This window comes from Manacus candei, unplaced genomic scaffold (assembly GCF_025592945.1).
Source record: "Manacus candei isolate 608988 ecotype Guabito, Panama unplaced genomic scaffold, ASM2559294v1 h1tg000027l, whole genome shotgun sequence".
Taxonomy (NCBI): domain Eukaryota; kingdom Metazoa; phylum Chordata; class Aves; order Passeriformes; family Pipridae; genus Manacus; species Manacus candei.
The window spans coordinates 9,985,503-10,010,993 of NW_026138075.1; the positions used below are offsets into that span (position 1 = coordinate 9,985,503).

General features: G+C 38.1%; 1 protein-coding gene across 3 annotated transcripts in view; it reads left to right on the forward strand.

Moving 5' to 3' along the window:
* FAM172A (family with sequence similarity 172 member A) overlaps positions 1-25,491 on the forward strand; it is a 254,120-nt gene that overhangs the window by 137,490 nt on the left and 91,139 nt on the right. For all 3 annotated transcript variants that reach the window (XM_051789283.1, XM_051789285.1, XM_051789284.1), the window contains exon 7: positions 164-283. In XM_051789283.1, coding sequence (XP_051645243.1) covers positions 164-283 — 120 coding nt within the window. The remainder of the gene's footprint in view (positions 1-163; positions 284-25,491) is intronic.

The following is a 25,491-nucleotide window of genomic DNA, read 5'->3' on the forward strand; positions in this document are numbered from 1 at the left end:
TTTTCTTTATTTGGACAAAAGAATCTGTTCTTTTTTTGACACTAGAGTATATTCATTTGAGGTTTGTTTTAACAAAACATTTTAACATATAAGAACACTTTGCTTTTAGACAGAATTAGCATTTTTTAAAGGTAATTGTCACAAATGTAATTTCTTTCTGCAGGATAATGGATCTCCTGAAGAACATGCAATTTATGTTTGGGACCATTTTATTTCCCAGTCAGCTGCAGAGAATGTGTTTTTTGTTGCTCACAGTTATGGTGGACTTGCCTTTGTAGAGTTGGTAAGTGTGAATTCTCTATTGCCTTCTTTCCTGAAGACTGTCACAGATTTTCTAAATTCTTTGTGATCACCTTCTTGAAAGTAGCCATACAGGAACAACTGAACTAGTGGTCACGTACAGGTCTGTGAGGATTTCTTTGCAACTGCAAGGTCACTGCATTTTTTTCTGGCTTTGAGATGGATAATAAGGTCCCAAGTGTGCATGAACCTGAAAGGCTGGGGGAAAACAAATGCATTGGATCCTCCTTGTCCACACTGTATACGAAAAGCCACCAGTTTCTGCTGTGGGACAGAAAGACTGGAGATATAGACTGAGGACATATAAGCACAGTTTTTAAGCAAAATCACATTAACAAATGCAACTTTCTGTATATAGAATGAAACTGAACATGAGGGGAAATTTAGGGGTTTTACTCAGTTTTGCAGTTTTTCCACGAAGGTTTGCAGAAGTTGCTGGGAAGACTTATTTTTTGCCATTTATTAGGCTGTGTATAAACCCTGAAGTAATGTAAGGCAGGGTAAACTCTGCTCAGTGTAAAGGTGCTCTGTGCTTGGTACTGGACTTGCTGAATATCCAGTTTGTTGGTCTTCCACCATTTTCTCTAAAAGCAGATTTTTTGACCCTATCTGGGGTACAAAGCTACCTGTTGATCTTGTATACCATTCTTTCAGTGCCTGTTCACTTAATTTGAGACGCTGGTTTAATCAGGATGTGTTTTATTGAAGAAAACTAAAAAATTAAAAAACAAGGGTTCTGTTTATGTGGAAAGGTAAATTGCAGCACATTACAATTGGTTTTGTAGACATGGGAATCAGCAGATATATATGTGCATTTTTTGCCTACAACACGTTAGTTTAATATAACTGAAAGTTGATTGAAGTGGTTCCTGCCTGAACATAAGATGAATGCCTTAGTTAAGTAAGAGCATGCATGAGTGTTTTGGTTTGAATCTTTAATTCTTGTTGCAAGAACTGTCTAGTACATGACCACTTTTATTACTTTAAGAACTTAGGATTTTTATTAACCCTTTTCGTTTGTAGAAATTAGTGCCATTTTCATTTTCCCTGTGCTTCTGGAGGAGTATTTATAAAATATGTATGACATGTACAGATTTGAGATTTGAGAACTGTTCATTTTCCTGATCTAAAGATCATTTGAGAATTGATCATCTTCCACGAAATCTCGAAGTCTCAAAACTAAATTTTTAAGAGACCCTGAAGGTGAATAATTCCCCATATAACCACATCTTGGGCAAAAAAGGGGTTGTGTTGCATTTGCCTTTTGCTCCTCTGATGCAGTGAACTTATGGAACAGCTCTACTGTCTTGACTTTCCTGAGTTGTTATTTTCAGCTGCCTTGTGTTTCAGCCCAGATTATTCTCATGTAACTTGCGGGTCCAAAGTGAAGCATTGGCAGAATATCTCTAGGTGTTGTAAAACCACGTTGTTTGAATCACCAAATGCCCAGAGATACATATGTTTAGCAGAGGATAGGAATAAAAATCAACTAGAGACCTTTCTCACTGTTTCCTAAACAAAGTGCTGACTTGACGGAGTCTTGGAGAGCTTTTCCATTACATTTCAGTCAGTGGGTTGAGGTGACATGGGTAACAGATGACGAAGGTGTCATTCCCATTTTCCCTGTTTCTCTGGTCACACTGGTGGATATTTCTTCACTTTTGTTCTACTTTAATATGAAGAACGTTGATGTTTCAGAACAAGACTAGACTTCTAACCTTGGGGCTTCCAGGGTCAGGGTGCTCAGGGCCTGTGAAATTATCACAAGCTGAGCTAAAGTTTTCATCCATCACGGGAAGCAACCAGTGAGTAAGAAGTTAAAAAAGGCCTTTGTCTGAGAGACAAGATGGTCTCAGTAAGGGTCAGCTTCTATAGTCTGCTGTCTCTGCAGGAGATGCGTGCCTGAGAGGAAGAATATAATATATAACCATTGACACATCACATATCTGACATGCAAAACTAGACCTGAAATGTATTTTTAATGTAGTCCAATGTTTTTCTAAAAAGTCAAAGGATATTAACACCTGGTTTTCGTAGAGGTGGTTTGATATCTGAGTTCCATTGAAAGCAGTTTGATTAAATAATTCATACACTGAAGGAGAGGTCATTGAAATAAACCCTGAACTATTTTATCACGATATTAATTTGTAAGATTTTATTTTGTTATCATGTCCTTTCTCTTAAACTTTATATCCATATGGCACTTAGTAATTGCAAAGAGCTCAAAAAAAGAAATTGAGCAGCTGATGGGCAATTACTGTCTTATGACAAATTTCGATCACTTTTCTTTTTTCCTTGTTTCTTGTGGGGGTGATGATGAGGTTGATAGAGCAGCTACACCACATAGCAACTGCACCACTTCTACACTTCCTTTGCAAGGATTTTGGGTCAACTGATTCATGAAATTGTATGTTACAGTTGTTATGGAGACCTGTTGCCCAGCTGCTCCTTCTGCATCCGTGCCTCTTACAGGAGAGCAGTGTGAAGCATATGGCTTTAATCTGGAGTGAAGGTTTCTCCCTGAGCCCTCTGCATTTTATTTTGCCTGCAGGGAAAAAGAAAACAAGCATAAAAAGTCCAGAAACATTTGTGTTTTCAATTAATATCTTTTTAATTCACTTTGCCTGTTAAGTGCTGTGAGGTCTGTCCTGATGGCTTGCAGTAATCTCGGCTACATCCCTAGCTTGCCAGTTCATCAAGGTGCAAGGCTCTTGGTGAAAATGGGATGTTCTTGCAGAGGAACTCAGCTAAACCTGATATTAAGCAAAGACTTGTTCATGGGCCTTTGTATCATTATGTGGGAGGAGCTGCCACTCTAAGAACAATGCAGAGAAGTGTTCAGCCTTGCAGGGGCAGTACCTGTCCAGGTGCTTCTTTGTTTGCAGCTCCTAAAGGAGGTACTACAGGAAAAGCAGCACTGCTCTGCCTTGTCGCTCGACTGGGATGTGTATGCACTTTATTGGGAAGCTCAAAGTGAAAAGAGACCAAATAGGACCATCACATGTGAAACTGGTGAAAGAGGAGTACCATTTTTGTTTGCAAAACTTTGGTGGTCAAAGCTGTCTTCATTCTAACTTTCATCTCACCATAAACATCAGGCTATGATTTGTAAGTCCTTCATTAAACAAACCAGTAAAACTTGTCAGCAATTTTCAAATACATGCCAAAGCATCTAAAAATTTTATTGGTCTTTGCAACTTTTTGATCTACATTTTCTTGTGTCTGTGATGGCAAGATGTTAAGAAAAACAGGGTGAGTCTGTAATATCATGCTCGAATGCACAGAAACTGTTACCCAGTTACTGCAACGTAGGCACACATTTTCTCACAGAAATACTCACAGAATATGCTGAGTTGGAAGGAACCCACAAGGATCATTGAGTCCAAGCCTTAGCCCTGGAAAGGACCATCCCCAGGAGTCACACCATGTGCCTGAGATATCATCCAAACACTTCTTGAACTCTGGCAGGCTTTGTGCTGTCACTACTTCTCTGGAGAGCCTGTTCCAGCACACCACCACCCTCGGGGTGAGGAACCTTCTTCTAATATCCAACCTAAACCTCCCCTGACACTTCAGGCCGTTTCCTTAGGTTCTGTCACTGGTCACCACAGAGAAGAGATCAGTGTTTGACCCTCTTCTTCTCCTCATGAGGAAGTTGTAGACTGAGGTCTCCCCTCAGTCTCCTCTTCTGTACCTTGCTGTGTCATAGATTACTAGGGGAACAATTGAAAGTGATTAATATGTATAGGAATTAAAGTTCCACCAATAAATGTAATTAGTTGTATTGTTGTTGTAATGTTTATAGCTTGAATTAGAAGTACTAAATCATAAACTATATGTTAAAATGTATCAATATTTAGTAATGAAAACATTATGTAATTGTGGTTTGAAATTAAATGTGCATCTAATAATATCTACACATAAATTACTTTTTGAATACACACTACTAAAAGTAATTGTTGGGTCACTGTGTTCAAGCCATGATTCGTGAACCACATCACAGCTTCTTACTTCTGTTATCCCTTGCACGATGTAGTCAGGGATTTATTTTCAGAAGCAGTTTGCATTAGTTGATGGTAAATTGAGAAACTTTCCCAACTCCAAGCTTATAATAATTTCATGAAATTTAACAGAAAGTGAGAATTTCAAGTTGATGGAGTCAATTTTATATTTAGTTTACAGAAAATAAGAAGTTTCTGGTACAATGCCTCCTTTGAATTTTTCTAGCAAATTTTGTGGTTTTACAATTATTTTGCTTTAAGAAGAATGCTTTTCCTTGTCATTGCTTGCATGAAAGACCCACATAGGAGAAAAACCAAATAACATGGGAACTGTGACAAAATTTTGAGAATCAGTAGTGGTATCTCCAGGTTACAACACTCATACTGCTGTAAAAATACAAAGTACCCAGGGAAATGTAATAATTAGGAGAAGGAAAGTAGGTTCACTGTCTTTAGCGGATGAGAAACTATTCATTATGGTCTTTGTTGGCTTAAATATTGAATATATATATTGATAATTTGCACAAAGGGGTAGATAAAAATGTGTGTGTGTGTATTTTTAGGCAGCTTTGTTAAAATGAGAGCCCTTAAAATACACTGTTCAAATTACTTTGTCTACTGTAGAGTCCTAATTCCATCAAAATCTGGCAATTTTGTCCATTTGAAATGATTTTAGGTCCATCATTTTGAGATACTGTCTGCAATATGCTGCTACTTCATTTTGCTGTATTGTACCGAGTACGGCGAGGACCTGACCCTGACTGGAGCTGATAGGTGCCATAGTAATGATGATAGACAGGTACCTACTGAGCTACCTGTGAGTCTCTGAGGCTGCATCAGTATTCTGGCACAGGCAAAATGCAATTTAGGAACCTTAATGACTGAGCTGTGAACCTGTCATTAGTTTTTCATTAATTTAAATTTCCTGAAGTCTCAGACTGAATGATTTGTTGTATTTAGCTTTTTATATATACTAATACAAATATATCTACTTATTTTTTAAATTTAGTTTGCCTTGAGAGTTGATGAGTTGGTACTGTGGATATGCAACTCTTAATTCCCCTGGCTGACACATTAAATCAAAATACCTCTACTGATGTGTGGTAGAGATAATACAAGATCTGTGATGGCTGTAGGATGCATGAGAGCGAGGTGGAAGTGGAGAGCTGAGAAGCAAAACACCTCAATGTCCAAGGCTTTGTGAGCACTTAACTAAAAAAAAAAAAAGAACACTCTTTAAATGTTGAACATCAATAGGGAGAGCAATATGGGATGCTTCTTGTAGGTTTATGGGGATTTGGGTTATATGTCTGGTCTTTGGACAAGTCATCTCAGGTAGAGTTACCTGTTTTAGGTCTCATCTTTTTCTGTGTTGTACATTTACATTAGCATCTCTTTGAGTCAGGTCTGGCTTAGATGTGCACACTCAGAAAAACAAGTCTGAAAGTAAAAACAGAATCTTAATTCCCTTTGGTTATTTATTTCCACTATTCTTTGTTATGCTTCTTGGAAAAATGCTCGTTCATCTGAAAAAGGTCAAACAAGATATGAGAGTGGACAAGAGAGTTAATGGAGACACAACAGTGGGTTGTATAAAAAGTGTTGGGCAGGACTAGGGTCTCTAACCTTGATGAAGATTTCTTTTAATATTCCTGTTACTACCATAGGCACACAAAGTTAAGTATGTGCTCATGATATTGGCTTCTGGCATGAAGCAGTGAAGTCACTGCTGGTATTTAGAAGTAGAATTTCTTCAGTAATAGAAATTAAAGGAAATAATACAAATTCAGGACACAGGCATTGACTGGCTAGTCATCTGTATTTGTGCATGAAGAGTGATGTCATCAACAGGGAACAGCAGGGATGGAGAATCCCTCGGAAAAGCAGGTTCATCACCAATGACTATAAGTAAATGACAAAACTAACGTAACTTGACAAAAGAGTCAAATGTGATACTGTGATTTGTTCACTTTTTCTGTCCCAGGAAGGGAAATACTAATGCTGACCAGCATGCTGGTGCAATTAATCTGAGATAATTTGAGACATTTGAGAAGAGTAATTTAGTCTGGGAGAGATACGAGGAAGAGGTGTTGGTACCTCAGAGCAATGGAGAATGTGTTTTACTAGAAACAATGAAGAATCCACAGATCTGCCATGACATGGTGCCACATGGAGATGTCCTACCTGTCATAAGCACCAGAGTCAATATAGCCATAGAGATAGTACACACACCCTCTAGGCTTATCAGTCTTAATAAGAGCTGTGTAATCTGCCGTTGCTCTTACATTAACTTTGGTAGCTATATCTAGAAAGAGAAGGTTCAGCATCCATTCAGTATTTGTTGCAGAAACAGTTTTAAAAGCATGGTTTGTTCAGCCTGGTAAAGGAAAGCTTAGAGGGATTGGTAGCACTCAACAAATACATCAGAAGAATAAACAGCAGGGAGGGAGAGCTATATAAACCAAAGAACAATGTTGGCACGGGAACAAATGGATTAAAACTGGTCATGAATAAATTTAGTGTGGAATTAAGTTTCTCACCATTGGATTAGGAAGTCCTGTTTGGGAACAGGACTGGGGCAAAGCTGCTACCCAGTGTGACCCACACATGGCAAGAGTTATGTGAGTAATTGTCCGAGAGTGTCAGTCCTTGGTGTGACCCAGGAGTCCATGTTCCTCTGAAAGCCAGCACACACAAGTGCATGTTTTCAGCCATGAACAGTTGGATCCACTTTGGATTAATTTTTCTGGAGTGGGTGCCTCTCTGACCCCAGGCTCATGCCACTGGAAGCACCAAATCTGAACCAAAACCAGGTCAAACTTTTAAACAGCAGTGTTTGCAAATAACTTTGTCCCTCCTCCTTACTTGTTTTGGGAAACAGTGGAATCATTTTTGCTAATGCTTTTTGAAATGCCCAAGTTTCAGCTTGAGGTAGAAAGCAACAGGTATTGCAGATCTTGTGGTGAAGATTTGCAGCAGTAAGGAAATTAAATGATTAAGCAAAAAATACTGAAATATCTTAGTATGTGTCACTACCTGCTCTAGGGAACAGCTTCTTGTGTGTATACACGTATATATATTTTTATGCATATATTGAGCATTCTAACACAGAGCAGATAAACATTCTAGGCCACTCTTGGTCTAAATAAATAAGCTGACAAGTGTACACTGACATCATTATTTCACCTGCTAATGTTTATTGTTATTATCCATTTGTGTTGCAGTAGCAATCACATAGTCGTGACTTTTCCTAAAGCACTTGCAGTCTGGAAGGATGCTCTAACAGAAAGAGACAGAGAAATATTGAACGATTACCCCACAGTTCATAGCATCATAACTGCATGTCCTTTTTCATTTTTTAGTGATTTAGTTTAAATGCCACGTAGGCATCCCCTTCCTCAGTCATCCACAACCTTCTTAGCCATGCTGCTAGGTGAGAGGATAGGATGGCAACAATGAAAGCCTGAGCACTGGCCACTTCCAGAATATGCAACACTTCTTTTTTGCATATTCATCCCTCCTCGTTACTTTGCTCTAAATAACATGTTCAGCCTCATTACATTTTGCTTGATCTTAATCATTTGCTAATGTGATATCTCTTGCTTCATTCAGTTCAGTCCATGGTCTCTGGCTAGCTATACATATGCTCCTTCCTTACTTCTTTCCAAAAAGAGAAGGGCAATGTTTCATGGACTGGAATGTTATACTGAGTAGTAATTGCAGGCACCACCCATCATCACTTTTCATCTCATTTTACCATTCATATTATTTTTCTAGCTTGACACCAAAGTTGGAATGTTGATTATAAAATAAACACTGGCGATGGGTAAAAATTAGGATTACTTGGAAATATGTGTTTGTATCCTATGGGACTTGGAGGTGAAAGGTATTTCTGCATGTCTTTGCAGAGACTTTTCTAGAGTTGCATCATTTTATTAGTTTTATATTTTTATAATTTCTTTTCACTGTTTTAAAATCCATACACTACACAGTGAACATATAGGTTTCTGCCTGAAAAGGTTTCTGATCTGTAGCAGTTATTCTCATATTTCCATGTACTTGTTCTCTTGTTCCTCAACTTATATAACTGTATCTTCTATTAATTTTTTTTTTATTTTTATTTTGTATGTCTATTTGTCCATAGTTCTGTTTGTCAGTATTTCTTTGGTAGTATGCTGAAAATTGAACTTTCTATTTTAAGTGCAATTAACATAATTTGCTCAAGGTGAACTTCAGGGTTCTTCTGGGTAAGATTTTGGTCAATGCAACCAAAATGGTACTAAAGTTTTATTTTCTAAAGTGTCTTTGAATTTGGTACCTGCTAATGTTCATGTATCCTCGAAGTATTTTACTGCTCTCAATTTTCCTTTCCCTAGTGGTACTGAATGTAGTAGATGTGAATGTAGATTATTTCCTCCCAACACCCCCCCAAACAATGTTATCTCACAGTGTTCCAAATTAAATCTAGCTGTGTTGTGGCTCTTGTTGCACTGGATAACAAATGGAATTGTCATAACGATCCCTTTTGTGCTATAGGTCTGTGAATTTTGAAAGCTTGTTTTATATTTCTTTCATGCCTTACTTCTCTTGGCAGTTTCTCCCACTTTATTGTCACTTGAAAATTTAATTAATTCCAGATCATTAATGAAGATATTAAATCAAACCATATTTGGTATCTGTCCCTATATCTGACAAGAAACTTCCGATTCAGTAGATTTCTTTGTATTATTATCCTTTCCTGCATAGTTTCAATGGTTTGAAATTCTGCTAGACAGTATAACTTATCAGTCAGTTTATTTTTCACTTCAAATTCCTGCTATGAAAGGAAAAAAAGACAAAGCACAGAACCATGTTCAAAGTATACATCAGTCATCCTTTCAGCTGTTTGCAAATAAACTTCAGCCCTTGAGCCTCTCAGAGCTGATGGGCAATGTCTCTGTGCAACCATCTCCTTAAAATGTGTAGAGCACATTGTTAATCCTGACAATTAATTTCAGGACCAGGATGACTGGTTTTCCTGAATTTCTTGGCTTGCTATTTATTTCCTCACTGGTTGTAGAAACTTTGCAGAAGTTACAGTTCCATTGAGGTGTTTGCTGTCTGAACCATCTCATATTCATCAGAGCTGTTCCAGGCTCTGGGGAAATTCATCAACGGTAGCAGGAGGCATATCTTCTGTCCTGAACCTCTTAAATACCTGACAGTGCACATGTTTGCCTTATCACAATTTCTCTGATGTAAACTATTTCAGTCCATCTCTTTTTTGGCGTTCTGAGGTGAATTCCTGAGATGCTGGCACATGTGCTGTCCTCCTGCATCAATAAAAAGTCACGTCTCCTGTTGTCCTGGACAAACTTACTGCCTTTTTGTCTCATCCAGCCTGATGATCTTCAGACTTTGCCTTCTTAATGATAAAATCTTCTATGAATGCGCATCTTGCTTTTTATTTTATTTAATCCAGCTGTTTCCGATTCTTACCAGCAAGTGCCTCTTTTTGCTGTGTTGCATCAGGACAGAAAAATTAAATTTCTAGAACACCATTTTTTGTGGATGTGATCATTGCATCTGGCTATGCATTGAACTGGCTGGAGAGTAAAACAACTAAGTATGTTGGTTGCAGTTTGGTTTTTTTCCCAGCAGGTATAGTATGAAAAAACCTGGCATTTTATTTAGCTTTGTAGGTTGTTACCCCCTTAGCTTGATTTGGAGAACAGCATAATATTAAAGATTTTACAACATATCAACACCGTCTGAAGGTTTGCAGTTCTTTTTGAATGTATATAGGAACATTAATAAAGAAGAACAGTAGGAGTTTTATATTTGCTTATACAATGAAAGATGTGGGAATATCAAACATATTATGCACTGAAAAGGTTTCTGGTGAATTTAGATTATTTAATCCGAAATATTAAGTTGTTTTAAATTCTGGCATTTGGTTTGTTTTAATGGAAAAAAAAAATTAAAAAAGAAAGTTGTCTTACTTTTATTTCATACTTTTTCCCATTTCTGTGACATGATCTTATGCTGATAAGACTACACAAGTGTATTGTGTTACTGTTTTTTAAATGTTTTATGCTGAAAAGTATATGTACGGCTTTTGTGTGGAACAGTAGAGATTTTATAAGTCTTTAAAACCCAGTTTAGCGGATCAATCAGAGGAATACAAGTTAATAATGTATTAGGCATTGCAAATCCAGGTGGAGTAAAAGAAATCCAAATATACTGTGGCAAAGGGAGCTCTCAAACTGTGGTACTATAAGAAGCAAGTGGAATTTGCATTTTACCCTAGAACTTTCCTTTTTTTAATCTAGTGAAGATGTGTTGGATAGCTCTTTCGGTATATTAGTGAAGTATTTTAATATTAATAATAAAATAACTACCAATGTTTAAATGTTAAAATAATCCTATTTAAGGGCTATGATTGAATGTGATATGAAATAAAAATACATGAGTAGGTTTTACATATAATTGAGAAAATTCTGCTTTTAACACTGCAGAACTGAACTGAGATTTTAATGCAATGTATCAAAGTGCAGGAGTAAAATTTTCTCATAAACATATGAAAAAGAAATAATTTAATTAGTTATTTTTCTCTTTTCTATTTTCAAGGCCAATTAATTGCAATAATGAATCTCAGTGTCCTGTAATATCAGTATAGAAAGGGCATGAGGTTCTTCCCTTAAATAAGGCTGAGGCATTTTATTTGCTTGCCAGTATCTGGATTATATTTTGTCCTAGACTGGCTCTAGACATCTGACAGGAGTATAATATCTTGAAAAAAATTCAAAACAAAATAACAACCTAAAACCTCAGCCACCCCTCTCTCAGTCCCTACCATGGTGGGTACATAACTGCCAGCCTTTTACGAGGCGTTAAAGTACAGTGATTATATTATCGCAGCCTTAAAAAAAAATAGGCATTGTTAATTTAACCCTCAGTAATCTTATTTCACTTCACCACCATTGCAGTCTACAGCCCCAGCACATTTTTTTTTTTTTTAAACCAGCTGTTGAAAATAATCTAGTTTAAAGAGTTCAGGGCTGAACGTGAGGGATTCATCATTATATATTTACTGTCTGAGGCTGATATAGCTGTAAGGTTTTTCAGATGCCATTGATCTATTGCGCATGTTCCCTCCCTGGGTTGCAGGACGTGCTTCTATTTGCATAAGGCCCTGGGCAAGGTTCTTTCTTGCATTGATTGGCCTGTCCAAGGGAGCCTGATGTGCTCCTGCATTGATCACCCTGTCTTTTCTTGGAAGGCACTGTTATGCCGAGTTCATCTCAAACATTCTAGGGAGAAGGGAAAACTCTACTGCAGATGTCTCAATTTTATTCAGATGTTCCTTTGAGTATAGGCCTTTCCATTTTTATTTTTTTTTTTCTGTTCCAGGATAACTTGGGTTTTTTTGTGGTTTGGGGTTTTTTTTTGGTTGTTTTTTTTTGTTTTGTTTTGTTTTGGTTTGTTTGTTTATGTTGTTGTTGTTGGTTTTTACTTAATTTGGATGCGTTTCTGCAGTTATAGTGCAGCATAGACCACAGTGTACTGAAAAACTACATTAAATAAAATGGCTATTATTTACACTAATTATTCCATGCTGTGTTTTTCTTTCTTTAAAATAATGCCTATAGCCTCCAGCAAAAATCAAAACTACTCTGTCTTCAAAGAGTTCACAATTGTAAGTGGAGAATTATCCTAAAACTGTGTGTGCTGGTGTCTTTGCTTAGATTAATATCGTCAGTTTGTAACTTGCATGATTTGTACTACATTTTCTTCAGTGTTAGAAAAATATGACACCTTCAGCATAAAACTGTGGTTGGATTTTAATTTTCTAGAAGCACACTCCAAAATGGATCATGCAGGTAAATTGCTTATCAGGCCAGTGACTGATCAGCTCGATGTTGATCAGAGAAGACAAATACTTTCCTAAAGTGTCCTTGGTGTTACTGACATGGTGTGTTGGGGGCTGTCTTTCCAAACCCAGGTTTAGCAGATGGGTTCTTGACTCATTCTGGTAGGGATGGAGCTTTTCAAAGTCTGCTGAAATAACAACCCATAATCAGGAGCTCTGAAATCTACCACTGCAATTTCTGAGAGCCACATGTTTGTCTTCGTGCCTAATTATAGGCAAAGTGCCTGTTATTATTGTCTACCAAACTTATTTATGTGGTTAGAAAATGATTTTACACATATACTTTCCTGTAGGTAGAGGTGAAATGTGGTTATACCCAAAGGATGGCTCACACATAGTGAATAAGCTGACATGTGGACTTTACCAAGCACGTAATAGTACTGCATGTCAGTAAAAAATAAATGTTATGGAAGAGTTCCTCTCCTACAGAGCACTGAGCATCACAGAGATGTTCCTTTATTACTTTTAGAAAATGTCCTATGGATATTTTTGTGGATGCTGTAGAATTTTCTTTGAAGGAAATAAATATTCAGAGATATACAGCTGAGATCATGTTAACTGAACAGCACAAATTGTGCAGGCTTTTTTTTAATCGCTTGGATTATAGTTTCATGTCTTTCACAGAAGCAGTAATGTTTTGCATTGTATTGTGATGCTCTGGCTTAGGGAACATATTCCTTTGGTCATTTGGTAAAACAAAACTTAGATAAGTATAATTCAGGTAGCATATATGAAATTTGATCTTCATTATCATGCAAATGTGGTGAGAATGTAACATTTCCCAAGATGTCATTTTACTATTAGGATCTTTAGAAAATGGCCTCTCAAAGCCACAAAGCTAATATTCCAGAAGAAAGCTGTATAATACCTAAAAACTGTCTATCCTTATTCTATATGAATAACAAATGTAATAGGACAGGCCATTATTAAAATCACAAAAGAACGTGTTGACCTATTGGAACAGAGGATCTTTTTTGGTTTTTGCACTGATGATGAATTCTGAGCTTTTCATAGCATAGAGGGTGAACGTGCAAATACAGATTTCAAAAATCTGCAGGGGAAAAAAAGAAGTAGGATAGTAACTGGAAATCTGTTCTATTTTGTTTCAGTATATAAATGAAATCGGTGGGTGTTTATACCAATAACTATTTTGTTTTATGAACTTATATCCTATGCAAGCATTATGTATCTTGTGTGTCTGCATTGTGCACAGACTGTGCATCTGCAACACTTACCATTTATTTTAAGCTGTCTTTTGCTGATATTTTAGTCAATGAATGTAGAAGATGGGCATGGGCTAAATATGGGCTAATCTCTTAAGTGGGAAGTGGAACTTCATTTTAATTCTGAAATAAAAGAAGAGCCTGAATATCTCATAGAAGCCCATTATCTGTGTTATTCAGTTGAAGAAAAACGCTGGACTTGTTTATATGTATGAGCTATGCAGGGCAGCAAGACCCAAAAAATTTCTGGTAACGAAAGAGATCTTTTGCAAATGGTTTCAGTTTTGAAAAAAAAAAAAAAAAGATCGGGACACGATTGTTTATATGCAATTAAAATGAAGAAAAGAAATCTAATTTCTTCAAGTAGAAAAAATCTCTGGGGAAAAAAAGTCTTTGTGGTATGCATAGCATTGCAGTGTTAAACAGAGTGGATGCCTTAGAAAAACATGATGAAGATGTACATAGAACTTCCAGACTTTCAAATACCTTCCATGGATGTTGTGTAGTGAGATTTTTCTCAGTAGATATTTGCAGCCCCAAGTAATGAACTGAATCTGTTAAAATAAGTGTTTTGAATGGGTTTTAATAAATGCTTGATTGCTGAGCTTCAGGAATACAAGCCAGCACTTTTACTGGTAAAGTCTGAATAAAATAAAACAGCACAATGTAAAACCGCAATTTCAAGTTTTCCTGTGAAAAAATCTAACTTCCACGGCAAAAAGTGACATTTTTCTAATGCAGGGCTGACATTTTCCAAGTAAATAAAGAATGAAATTTCAGAGTCTGTGGTAATTTTAAAGTCTGTGGGTCTGGTTTGTTTTTGTTTTTTTAGTTTGTACAACTGTGGTATTTAGAGACTGGAAAAATTACAGAGGATGTCTGAAGTGTCATTTCTCTCCCATGTTGCTGAGACATTTTCATTTTACAAGCACGTTACTGAAGTTAAGAGATGGTTCTGTGCTGTTTTACTAGAGAAATCTTTTCAAAGTCCAGGTAGTGCTAATGTGACAGATACCGTGGAGCAGTTAAGAATGTTTTCTGTTGCTTCATTCCTACCTATATGATGGGTATAAGGTATCTGGTTTTCACTCAAAAGCTTTTGATGGTCTTCCATAATCTGTGAGATACTGCAAGTGCATTTTTTAAGTCACAGAAGTTTATGCTAATATTTTTTTTAGGTAAAATGAGGTGTTTAAATGACAAGGACTTGATGAAGAACTCCTCAACACTTGTGATCTGGTGCAGCAGTCAGAGGAGGGAATTGATAGAGCCTCCCTGTCTCCAGAAATGCTAATTTTCTGTCATGTTTGTATTTTTAGGAGAGGCTGCTTAACATCAGATTTAGTGAGGTTGCAGTTTTTATTTTATTGCTGAAAGGGTAATGAGTAGTAGTGTTCCTAACAATGGTGTGCAATAAAGGCAAAACAATTAGAATCATCCTGCTCTGCAGACTCTCATGTTGCTTCCCACTGCCTTTTTTCTCCAGGAAAAAAAAACCAAAGCAACTGTCCTATTTAAGTGGAGGCTAAATCCTTTTTTGGCTGGGCAAAACTGATATTTATTGAATTGTATAGCAGATAGTGAAGGTTTATTATTTGCATTGCTTTAGATTGCACTACTTTTGTATGTACAATATACTTTTATATTTTGCAGTATTCTGCTAAGTAAAATCTAAGTGAAAATTTTTGCTCTAATTGAGAAGCAAGTGCTACAGAAAAAAATAAATTTGAAATTTCAGTCTCACTACATTTGGTAGATTTGCGTGAATATATGGAAAAGGGTAGCAAGTCTATAGTTTATAATTGCACAAAATTAAATTTAGTTATATAATGCACATTTCTTGAGATACCTTATTTTGAATGAAAAAAAATCTTTCTGCCTTCTATTTCTCTTTCATACAGACTAAAGTAACTTTTCGCAGTATAAACAAATGTTTCTAAATCAGGTAGTTCAGGAGACGCATCCTATAGGGAAAAGCATCTGCCTGCATTTAGTAAGCCAAATGCGTACATGCATACGCCACAGTGTGCTGTTCTGTGTGTCTCCCTGCATACCTCTAATACATCTCCACACAGAATTACACGTTGTACATAGTACTAGTAAAAAATTTGTAGTAAGTTTTAGTGGACTAATTTTCTGTGTCATCAAAGACATATTGATGCTGGTAGAGCAGGATGTGTGTTTCAGTCCTTCCCTGCTTCCCCCTGACCTCTTTCAGATTGACACACTCCCCTTCAATTACTCCTCTTCCACCCAGATGTATCCCAAGTGAAACTTTCCAGCCTGTCAGCAGCGAATGCTCGATGCATGCCCTTGCACAACAGCCTACATCCATCCCTTTCCTCCCTTTGCTGCTAAGCCAGTGCACCCCAGCCACCTGCTTCAAACCCAGGTCCCAAAAAAAGCCTCCACTTTGATTTTACCCCCCCTTGCAGTGCAGAGATAATGAGTAATGCTGAGGAGACGTCAGTCTTCTGGTTCCTCTTTTCTTTTGCTGGTGTCACTCATGCCACACAGATGCCCGCGTGGAGCTGCTCCTTGTTCATGCGCTCCCTGTACTCAAGCAAGCAGTTCATGGCCTGAGCTTTGGGTAAATAACAACCGCTTTTCTCTGCAAAATTAACTTTCGCCAGCCAGCCTAAAGTGTAACCTTGTGTCATATTTTCTGCAGTAGGTTGACATCCTTAGGCATGAGGGATCAAGTGGTGCTACGGCAAGCAACCTTGTCTTTTCCTTAAAATAGCTGTTAGCATCATTGTGTTTGACAGGGGAAAATAATAAAAATTTTCTTAATATTTGTAGTATCTAATTGTACTTTGCCTTCCGCCTCCTGGACTGTTTTTTACTGCGCTGAACCATGCTGGGGTTTGGGGTGGTCTCCCCAGGTGGTAGCACCATCTCTTAAAACAATATTTATTGATAAAATATCCATAGATGCAGCATCTGCTGTAAATGCAGTTGAATGTTGCTAACTTTTCGGGAATGCTAAATTACTGCTAAAATCTAATGACAAAATCTTCTAAATACATTTTTATTTGGCTCCATTATGATATTAAACCTAAATGTTTATATTGCATTTAGAGATTTTAATGAATCTTACACTATTAAAGTTTTATCGGCAATTTTACCCTAATGGTTATTTTAAGATATCTAAATATGTAAGTACTGTCATTCTGAACCTTGTGTTTCCAAGCATTTATCTCTTGAATTAATACGTGTTTGCTGCCTTCAACTTAAACAGGAATCAATTTATAATGTGTGTTGTAGTTTTTTCATAAAAACCTAATTATGTACATTTCTTTCTAAAATGCAAGGATGGGAATAAATGTGTATTAATGCTTTAGATGAAAAAACAGAATACAAACATCTTGTGATCTGCATATATTTATAAATAGTCACACTTTTTATGCAAATGAAATTGTCAGGCTTCAAATTTTTTATTTTTTTTTTACTCTATTAGGAGAGTGGCTTATTTGACATTTCTTTGAGGTCTTTTTATGGTGTTCGGGACTTTTTCCATGCACCTAAAACTAGTGCCATCCTGTATTTTCTTTTATATGTTTTGTCTTTGTTTCCTTATTTTATTCTGTATACTTCATGGAAGATGAGAATGCTAATGAACATATGACGTATACTGTCGTTCACCGTATGAACAGATAGCTTTCTGTCTTTGTCAAATGTTTATGCTGTAAAATGAAAAATTAAACAATCCCAGCATTGACTCCATTGTAATTTCAGTTCAAATAAAACACCTACTGAAGTTTTGTAGAATTTTTCCCATCAGAGAGAAATTATTGAGAGTGTAGGGAGACTAATTTTTTATCCAAAGAGTAATGCTTGAGGTAATCTGCTATAAGATATAGAAGTTATCTTAGAAAATTGTTGATACTTGACTGTAATAAAGTCCAAATAGTGTTAACCTTCAATTAACAAAAAAAGGGGGGAAGGTGTCAAAACACTCATTATAGGTTTAATGTAATTTATGATGGATTCAAAATCTTCTGTCTGTTCTGGCCGCTCCGATCGAGCCCTTCAGGCCGTGCTGCCCGTATTGTGTATTCAGCAGTTCCTGTTCGACATCTTCACAGTGAGTGATTTTGCCGGGCTTTCTGACACCCGCTTTCATGCATGGCCTGCTACTTCACACTGAAATGTGGGTGTTTTTTTTTTTTGAGCTGCCTGCAATATTAAGGATGCCTCGGACATGTCAGGCTCGGTGCTTGTGTGTGTGTGCGCGGGTACGTGCGCATATACGTGGGCAGGGAATAGTAAGTGAATACACGCGTGGACACAGCAGCGCCGCTGTGCAGGAGTGCGGCGTCGGGGTCGCCTTCCACGGAACATCCCTGTGCGCGGTCACGAACCCGCGCGGAGACACATCCCGCGCCCACGCGCGCACGGGAGTGCGATGCTCCCTCTGCCGCGGGCAGTCCCCGCGATGCTGCGGGGAGGGGGGGTCTCAGCAGCCGGTGACACTAGAGGGCACTGCTTGCCGTAGGTTGCAGCTTCCTTCTGGGACAGCGCACAGAACTCTGCTGAATTCCGTAATCTTACTTTAATTAACAGTTGAATTCTTATTAGAAAGCCTAGACTGTTTAATTCGTTGTTGTTTTGATTTTAGCCTTGTGTTAATATCATAGATGGAGTCATCACCACTCACAGACAAATGCAGGATCAATTGTCCTAAACAGTAACAATTTTATAAAAAAAAAAAAACCAACCAAACAAACCACAAACCAACCAACCAACCAAAAAAAAAAAAAAAAACCAACCAAAAAAACCCCCACCAACTTGAAATGTTATTGTTGGCAAAGCCAGAAGGCTGAGTTTGCCCAGCGATGGGGCTTAGATCCCTTGCCTGCTGTGCTTTGAGCCAGCGAGTGTGATGCACAACGTTAGAAATGTGTCAGGGAGAGTCTTGACGAGTAAGGGTGATTTATTTCAGCAAAGGTCAAGAGAAAGATAAGCAGAGGACAAGAATAGGAAATTTAAAGAGTCCATCTTCTGTATGTGTAAAACATGTATCATTTACATTACCCTTGGAAAAATGTTTCTCAATTACAGAATACTAAATCACCTGAAGTGCTGCTCCAAGTTCAAATGTTTCTTCCATTTATGGGTTCATTTATTTTGGATGGGAGTTACAAAAGAGGTGGAATAATCAGGTTAATCAGGCTAATAAAACCAGCCATCATTTCACAAGCATCAGAAAATTAATACCAGTTTTAGACATGTTATCAAAATAAGGACAACTAAGCTCAGTGTGAAAACACCAAGCACTGCTGTTAGCTTGCCCGTGTCCTCTGCAGTAGGCAGAGCACTGTAAGGAGTGCTGCGTGCTGAACAGGTTCAAAAATTTTCTTTTCTATGAAATTCCAGCACGCAGGTTCAAGAAATTAAGTCGTGTGTTTTTAAGCTGTTCATTGCTTAAGCCATGATTTGGGATCAGGCCCTATATCGAACCTTTTTTTGTTATGTCTCCCTGATGTTTAGCCTGAGTATTTCTTTCTAGTTAAGTGTTTCTGACTTCCATTGAGTGTTTAAATTTTCTCACACCGAGTATTCATAAATGTGTGTAGTTAACAGCTGGATTGCCTGATCCCTGTAAATGACCTGTTAGTTGAGGTGATGGCTGTTTGGTATAAATAAAGGTTTCTGCACCTACGAGTTCTAGATTTAAGACTTTTGAAACATAATGATTGTCCTACATAGGAAAAGTAATTTTTTAATAAACTTCTAAAATACTGCTCTAGCCAGAACTCGGCGCCATTAAAAGGCAAGCCAGTATAACAATAGGTTGTGTTTTGTGCTGAGTGAATTGAAAGTATGGTGTTTTAGTCCAGAATAATTGCTTGCAAATGTTAAAGTGATTTTGAGCCATTCCAGTCCTGAGCAATGTCTTTTTAAACAGTGAGGTGAGTATATGTCTTTCTCAAAAATCCTTCTGGAAGTTATAGCACAACTCCAGAGGACAGTGTAGTGTGTTTATTATAAATATGTAGGTTTCATAATTATTTCTGTATGATCATGTAGTGTCTTGAACAGTCTGGTTGCCTACCCAATGTTTAGTAATAGATCTGTCATTTAAAAGCAAGCATCACCTAGTTTTGCTTTATCAGTTCATAAACAAACAGAAATAAAAAAGATGTTTAATCAATACAGAACAACTCTTTTTGCATTCACCATTTGGTAATTTGAAATCCTATTTTGTACGTACTAATGGTCTATAAGCAGTGAGATGCCAGAACTGCTGTAATAGGATTTTGCCCCTCCTGGCAGGATGTTGCTTATGGCTATAAAAAGTTAATTTCAGATCCTGATACACTTGCATTAATTTTTGAGACATTGGCTGAATGTAGTAGCAAAGAAAAACAGGAACACTGCACCACTACAGTGTAGCTACTTGTTTATTGCTTCCAACAAAAGGAAGATTGTTAACATGCAGGCCACAATGACTAGGGAAAAAAAAAAGGTAGGAAACTGGCAGAAAAGGTCTCCCACATTTCTTCCTGAGTGTCTTGAGAAGAGAAATGGGGAGGAAAAGGAGAAACATTGTCTCCTAAAGGCGATTTAAATGGGTCTTGGCATACTTGGGAGATCCTGTTTGTGCATTAAAATATTTAGTGATGCAATTATAGCACATATCAAACCTTCCTGCTTCTGAATGAGGAAATAATCTTTGTGATTGTATGATTTATGCAGGAAAAACAATTGGTTTAGATTCTTATATGCACCATACTTCAGTAATGTGTTTATATTCTTTGGAGTATTTGCTGACAAAAGGAGCATGTTGTCTCTTCGTTTGCCGGTGAGGGATCTGTTGACTCCACAGCTATGTGAAAACCTCTCATCAGCACCTATTTTAATCAGCAAGAACTTTACTATAAATCATTATCAAAAAAAGCATTGTGCTACAATTTTATACCAATACATTTATTTTGAAATTAATAGGGAAAAATAGTACAGAGCTTGTGCTTGAGATGGGCTAATAAGCGTGCCCATGAGACTTTCCTTTTCAAGCACTAAATGAAAGCTTTTGCATTGCTAACAGGCTACAAAAGTTGCTTAGGTAATAAGACTCTTTTTCTCTTATCAGTAAAAAGGAAAAGGGGAGGGATGGGATGGCTCAAGGGATTGGTAATCAGATTACAAAGTCTTTCACTTCTAGGTCACTGGTTCAAATCTGTCCCCTGTTTAGTAGTGACCAAAAGCTGTTCCCATCTGATGGCTTTTCAGTAGCCTTTGTGCAATTCGTGAATGATCTATATCCAATGCCTGGCGAAAATCACTCCTGGCCATTGCGTTGGGAGTCTCAACTGAAACCCTTTAAGTAGAAATAAATGACCTGTTGATGCATTGAAGGGTTTGTTTGGTTTATTTTCCAGAAGATAATTTTAATAAGTTAGTGGAGCAGTGCAGCTGAATCTGCACTGTCACAGCTGCTCTGGGCTACAACAGCAAACTCTGCCTTCCAGCACTGACACCGTCACTTCCCATTAGCATTGCTTTGTAAAAAGTTTTTACCAGCTTACTTAACAATTGGACTGATATCTCTTAATTTAAGCCACATGGTATCGCTCCAATCTATTTTCATATTAGGCTAGATGTTTGATTAGATAAAATCGTAATTGAAAAAAACCTGAGAAGTAAAAAAGCAATTACTAAATTTATCTTAGAAGAAATATCATACTTCTTAGTAAAGTTGATTTTGTCAGATAGAATGTGAAAATATTTTTATTGATAATTTTAGTGCTGCAGTAATGCTGTGGAAGCTGAGACTGCAACTTCAGTGGGCTCTCATGCTGTATGTAACTTAGACCACTACTGTTTGCTCAGATAAATGTTGGAATAGCTTTATAAATTAAAAACAAGGGAAGACAGAAAATCTCCCAGTACCTGCAAAAAAAAAAAAAGCCCTTGCAAGTGTACATTTTCCAGTGCTTTCTCTTATGGTTGCTTACTGTCTGATAATTAAAGAAAGGGCTTGCAGACTTTGCTCTTGTCAGCATTTTGAAGTACTATGTTCCTTAAGGTAGGGGTATGCTGGAGGACAGTTGCTGTAAAAGGAATGTAATTTCTTGTTCATTAATATATGAAACTGAAATGATGACTCTCTGCTATATACTCATTTCTGTGGAAATCTCTGTGACAATTTAGAGAATGTGTTTATGTCCATAGAGATGCATATAACCCATTTTAAAACTATGACTTTTTCCCTAAAACCAGTGGAAGTAAAACTGTGTTTCTTCTGAGACAACAGGCATGCCACATATATGATGCAGTAAATTTTTGCAGTAAATTTATACAGAACTAGGTATTTCATCAAATCTAAATGATATTTCATCAATACAAGCCTCATTGGATCAAATGAGTTCTGTCATCCACCTCGTGTAAACTTTGGAGTTTGCTGATAACACCTCGGTCTGGAAAAATAAAACACATGCATACGCTGAGCAGAGCTTGGTGGGTACCAGTAAGTGGGAGGAACATTTAGCACAGGGCCAGCACAGGTCTTTGCTCTCCCGAGAACACATCCTCCAGTGCTGGCAGTAATCTGCCTAACATGCTTATAGCTTCACCTTTGAAACCTAAGCTGGAAGAGTATGCTGTGATAAAACCTGTGTACTGCAAGATATATTCATATCCATGTTTTGCAAGAATGGCTCAGATGGGATTTACTGCCACTATTTTCACACTTGGTCTTCAACAGCCAAGCTAGCTGGCCTGCAATGCAATATGATTCCCTCTAGAAACTGCAGCAAGTGCAGAAAAAGAAAATCCCAGACAATGTATTTATGATCCAAACCACAAAATTCTCACCTAGTGATGCATTGGTACCAGATGTTTCAGAAATCTGTGGGACGTGGAGCAACTGCTGCAGTGTCCCACCAAAAAGCTCAAGCTGTCCTATCTCGTGCAGGAACAATGTGTCTCCTTGTCCTAGCACCACAGTGTTTTGTGGGCTGTTCATAATGTTTGGCTCAAGCTTACTTGCACCTACATCTCTGGCCCTGTTAGCAGGGGAGGGGAAGGAATTAGATCTAAAGTTAGCAACACAAGAGGTGAGGTTGAAAGGGACTGCTAGCTTCACAGGGCTGTTTGGTCCAGGAGCACAGGTTTGTAAGCCAAAGCCATTCATTTCAGAAGCTGACACAAAGGTTATAGGGGGGAAAAATAATCTGAAAACATTGGCAGCACAGCTGTTGTTAAGCTCGAGAAAGCCTCCTTTCAAGTCTTTCATGAACCTTTGCTCCCTTTCCACAGGGAAGGCTGGTTTTGTTCCAGTGCTTAGCTCAGGTCCTCTACTCAGAGGTGGCACCAGCATACGTTAGGAGTAGGCAGACCCAGGGTGGGTTCAGCAGAGTAAAGTTTGTCTATATTTCAGGGGTTTTTGTGAGTTCAATCACTAGTTTACAAACAATTTGGTTAAACTGAGATAACTTCCCAGCGAGGCATTTTTCCTGGTATAATGATGCTTCTTGTGAAGTTTAAAAGGACTTTTATATGGTTGTAAGTGCACGCATATAGATTGAACTATATTGTGTTTTGGTACTCTGTGTGTTTCTAAACTGTGTTCAGAACTGTTGCACTCCATTGCTACAGCCCCTCCCAAAGCACGTAGAAGCCTTCAAGGTGCTGTGTCTGATGGATGGACTTATTTATTTAAATACTGGATATGCAGTTGGGGTGTCATCTTTATAAGAGGACAGACAAGGATACTGAAGATCCCAGAGATGAGAGCTGTGAAATGTATTTGGTGTCATGGTCCAGTTATGTGATGACTTTCAAATGATGGTGTGATACAGTCAGACTACTTGTGGAAGGGGGTTGCTCATCAGACCCTGTTCTGCCCTGCATAAGCTATGGTGATTGTGGTACTGGTAGTGAAATAAAGACATGGAAAGCTTGTCCTGGTTTGTTTCATCAGTGAAGAGAGCTGGAGGAAAAGGAGCAGAAATAAAGCTTGCAGTTGCTTTGTTTTTTAGTGTTGTTTATGAACCTTATGAGATCAGAGGGTCATGGGGAGTATCTTGCGAGTGATGTGTAATGGTTTGGAAATAAACACCAGGGGTGGCTCCAGCTGCCTTTTATCTAACTAAATGGCTATTATGTATATTCTATTTAACTTATTTTAAAATTAGGCAAAAGAGCATACAGGAATGCTTCTCTGTATGCTAGGTGCTTAAACTTCCAACTGTGTGTTCACAACCAAACAAAAGGAAAATGGTTCTCTCTCAAGGAGCTTATAATTTGGTAGACATAACACAAAGCAGGCATGAAATGCTGTGGGAAAGAGGGACTGAGTTCCTCCCTTATCTCATGTTTTTAACATTTTAAATTTTCATTGATGAGGGCCAGAATTTGCAGATTTCACTCAGAGTGTTTTGCTTTCCATGATATCTCTGAGTTCATTTTTTTTAAGTGGGACTTCTTAAGTAGGAAATTGTAAGCCCTTAGCTTAAAAAGATGGGCAAGTAGTTGAATCCACAACAGGCCTGTCTTCAAAGTACACTGACCAGAAACTGTGAAGAGTGTGTGCAGAAAGTTTAGCAGACATTGCCTTTGCTTTAGTACAGTGGTGGCTGATTTTCACAGTCCTGTGGCATCCTGACAAGCTCACTGAAGACCTCGTGGTCACAAGACAAGGCAGCTATTTCTTCAAGTTCTACCTGGTGGACCAGAGGCATTTACCATAGCAGCACTGCCTGTTTCTTCTGCAGTGAGAGGGGAGGGTTGCCCAGTGCTCTCCATGCCATCCCAGCTTGCCCACTGGTATAGTCTGGTTTCAGAAGCCAGCCTGGTTTCAGTGTGGCCTGGCTCATAGCTGCAGGAAAGTCTGGGTCTGGCAATCTGAGTGCAAACACCAGAGACAGAGTCTGATGCAAAACTTTCAAGAGGACTTCTCTGTTTCCTAACAACCTTGAAAATAAACATGCAACACTCTTTAACATGCCAGTCTCTCTTCGAGGCTTGTGAGCACAAGAGCTTGGGTTATTTCACCAAGGAAGGACTCTGTGTGCTAAATGAGAACACTCCTACTTGGGAAGCTGAGAATATTTGGTGCTTTTGTGCAGCATCCATTGTCCTCACACTCAGGCACAACAGCAAATGACAGCATTCTTTATGCTAAGAAATGGCACTCCTTATTCTTTTGTTACCTGGCATCACTTCACTGAGCGGTGTCTTAAGTAGTGGAGGGTGATTTGTGGTGTTTGATGAGCAGGCTTGTGCTGAGGGCAATGCAGAGCAAGTAGCACACACCAGTCTCCTAGAGGATTACTCAGAAGTAAGTTATGTGAGCAAGCTGATGACCAGGTTGGTGCAAGATCACTAAACAGGCCAGAAGGAGGAACACAGAAAGACTTCATGGCAGTGAGACGGCATCCCAGACCCCTGCACATTTCCATGTCCAAGGATGCTGTGGTGGAAGTTGTGTGTTGCTGCAGATGGAGAGGAGGTCCATGCCCAGGTCTCTGGAGGGTGGAGGGTCTGGGCTTCCTTTGCCGGTACGACTGTGATTGATGGCTACTGGCACAGGACATGGACTAGGTACTTAATTATGAATGTGTGCTGTTCTGTCCTGTGAGTTGGAAGATCTTTTTCTGAATCATTTGTTTCATTCATTTTTTTCTATTATATAAAACTGTTTTACACAGTTATACATCTTTCAGGCTAGTTCACAAAACCCTTTAGCATATGAAGGATTTTCTCCTCCATGGAGGCTTCTTAGCCTTGCTACTACTTCCCCATGTCATAAGTGGGTGGAAAACCTTGTTTCATATCTGATGGCATGTCCAATGTCTGATAAAGAGGGCTGATGAAAAAAATTATCCAGTATTTTTTCTTCTGCTTTACTGTTTTTTCAGACTTTGAAGATGTCAGTCATATTGGGGTTGAAACTAGATGTTCTCTAAGGTCCTTTCCAACCCAAACCATTCTGTGATTCTATGATATTGTCATCTGCTTTGTATAATTTGGGTTTCTGCCACATATGCACATACTTTTTTGGTGAAGGAGCATGCAAGCAGCAGCAGCATTTTAACGGGAAAGAAGA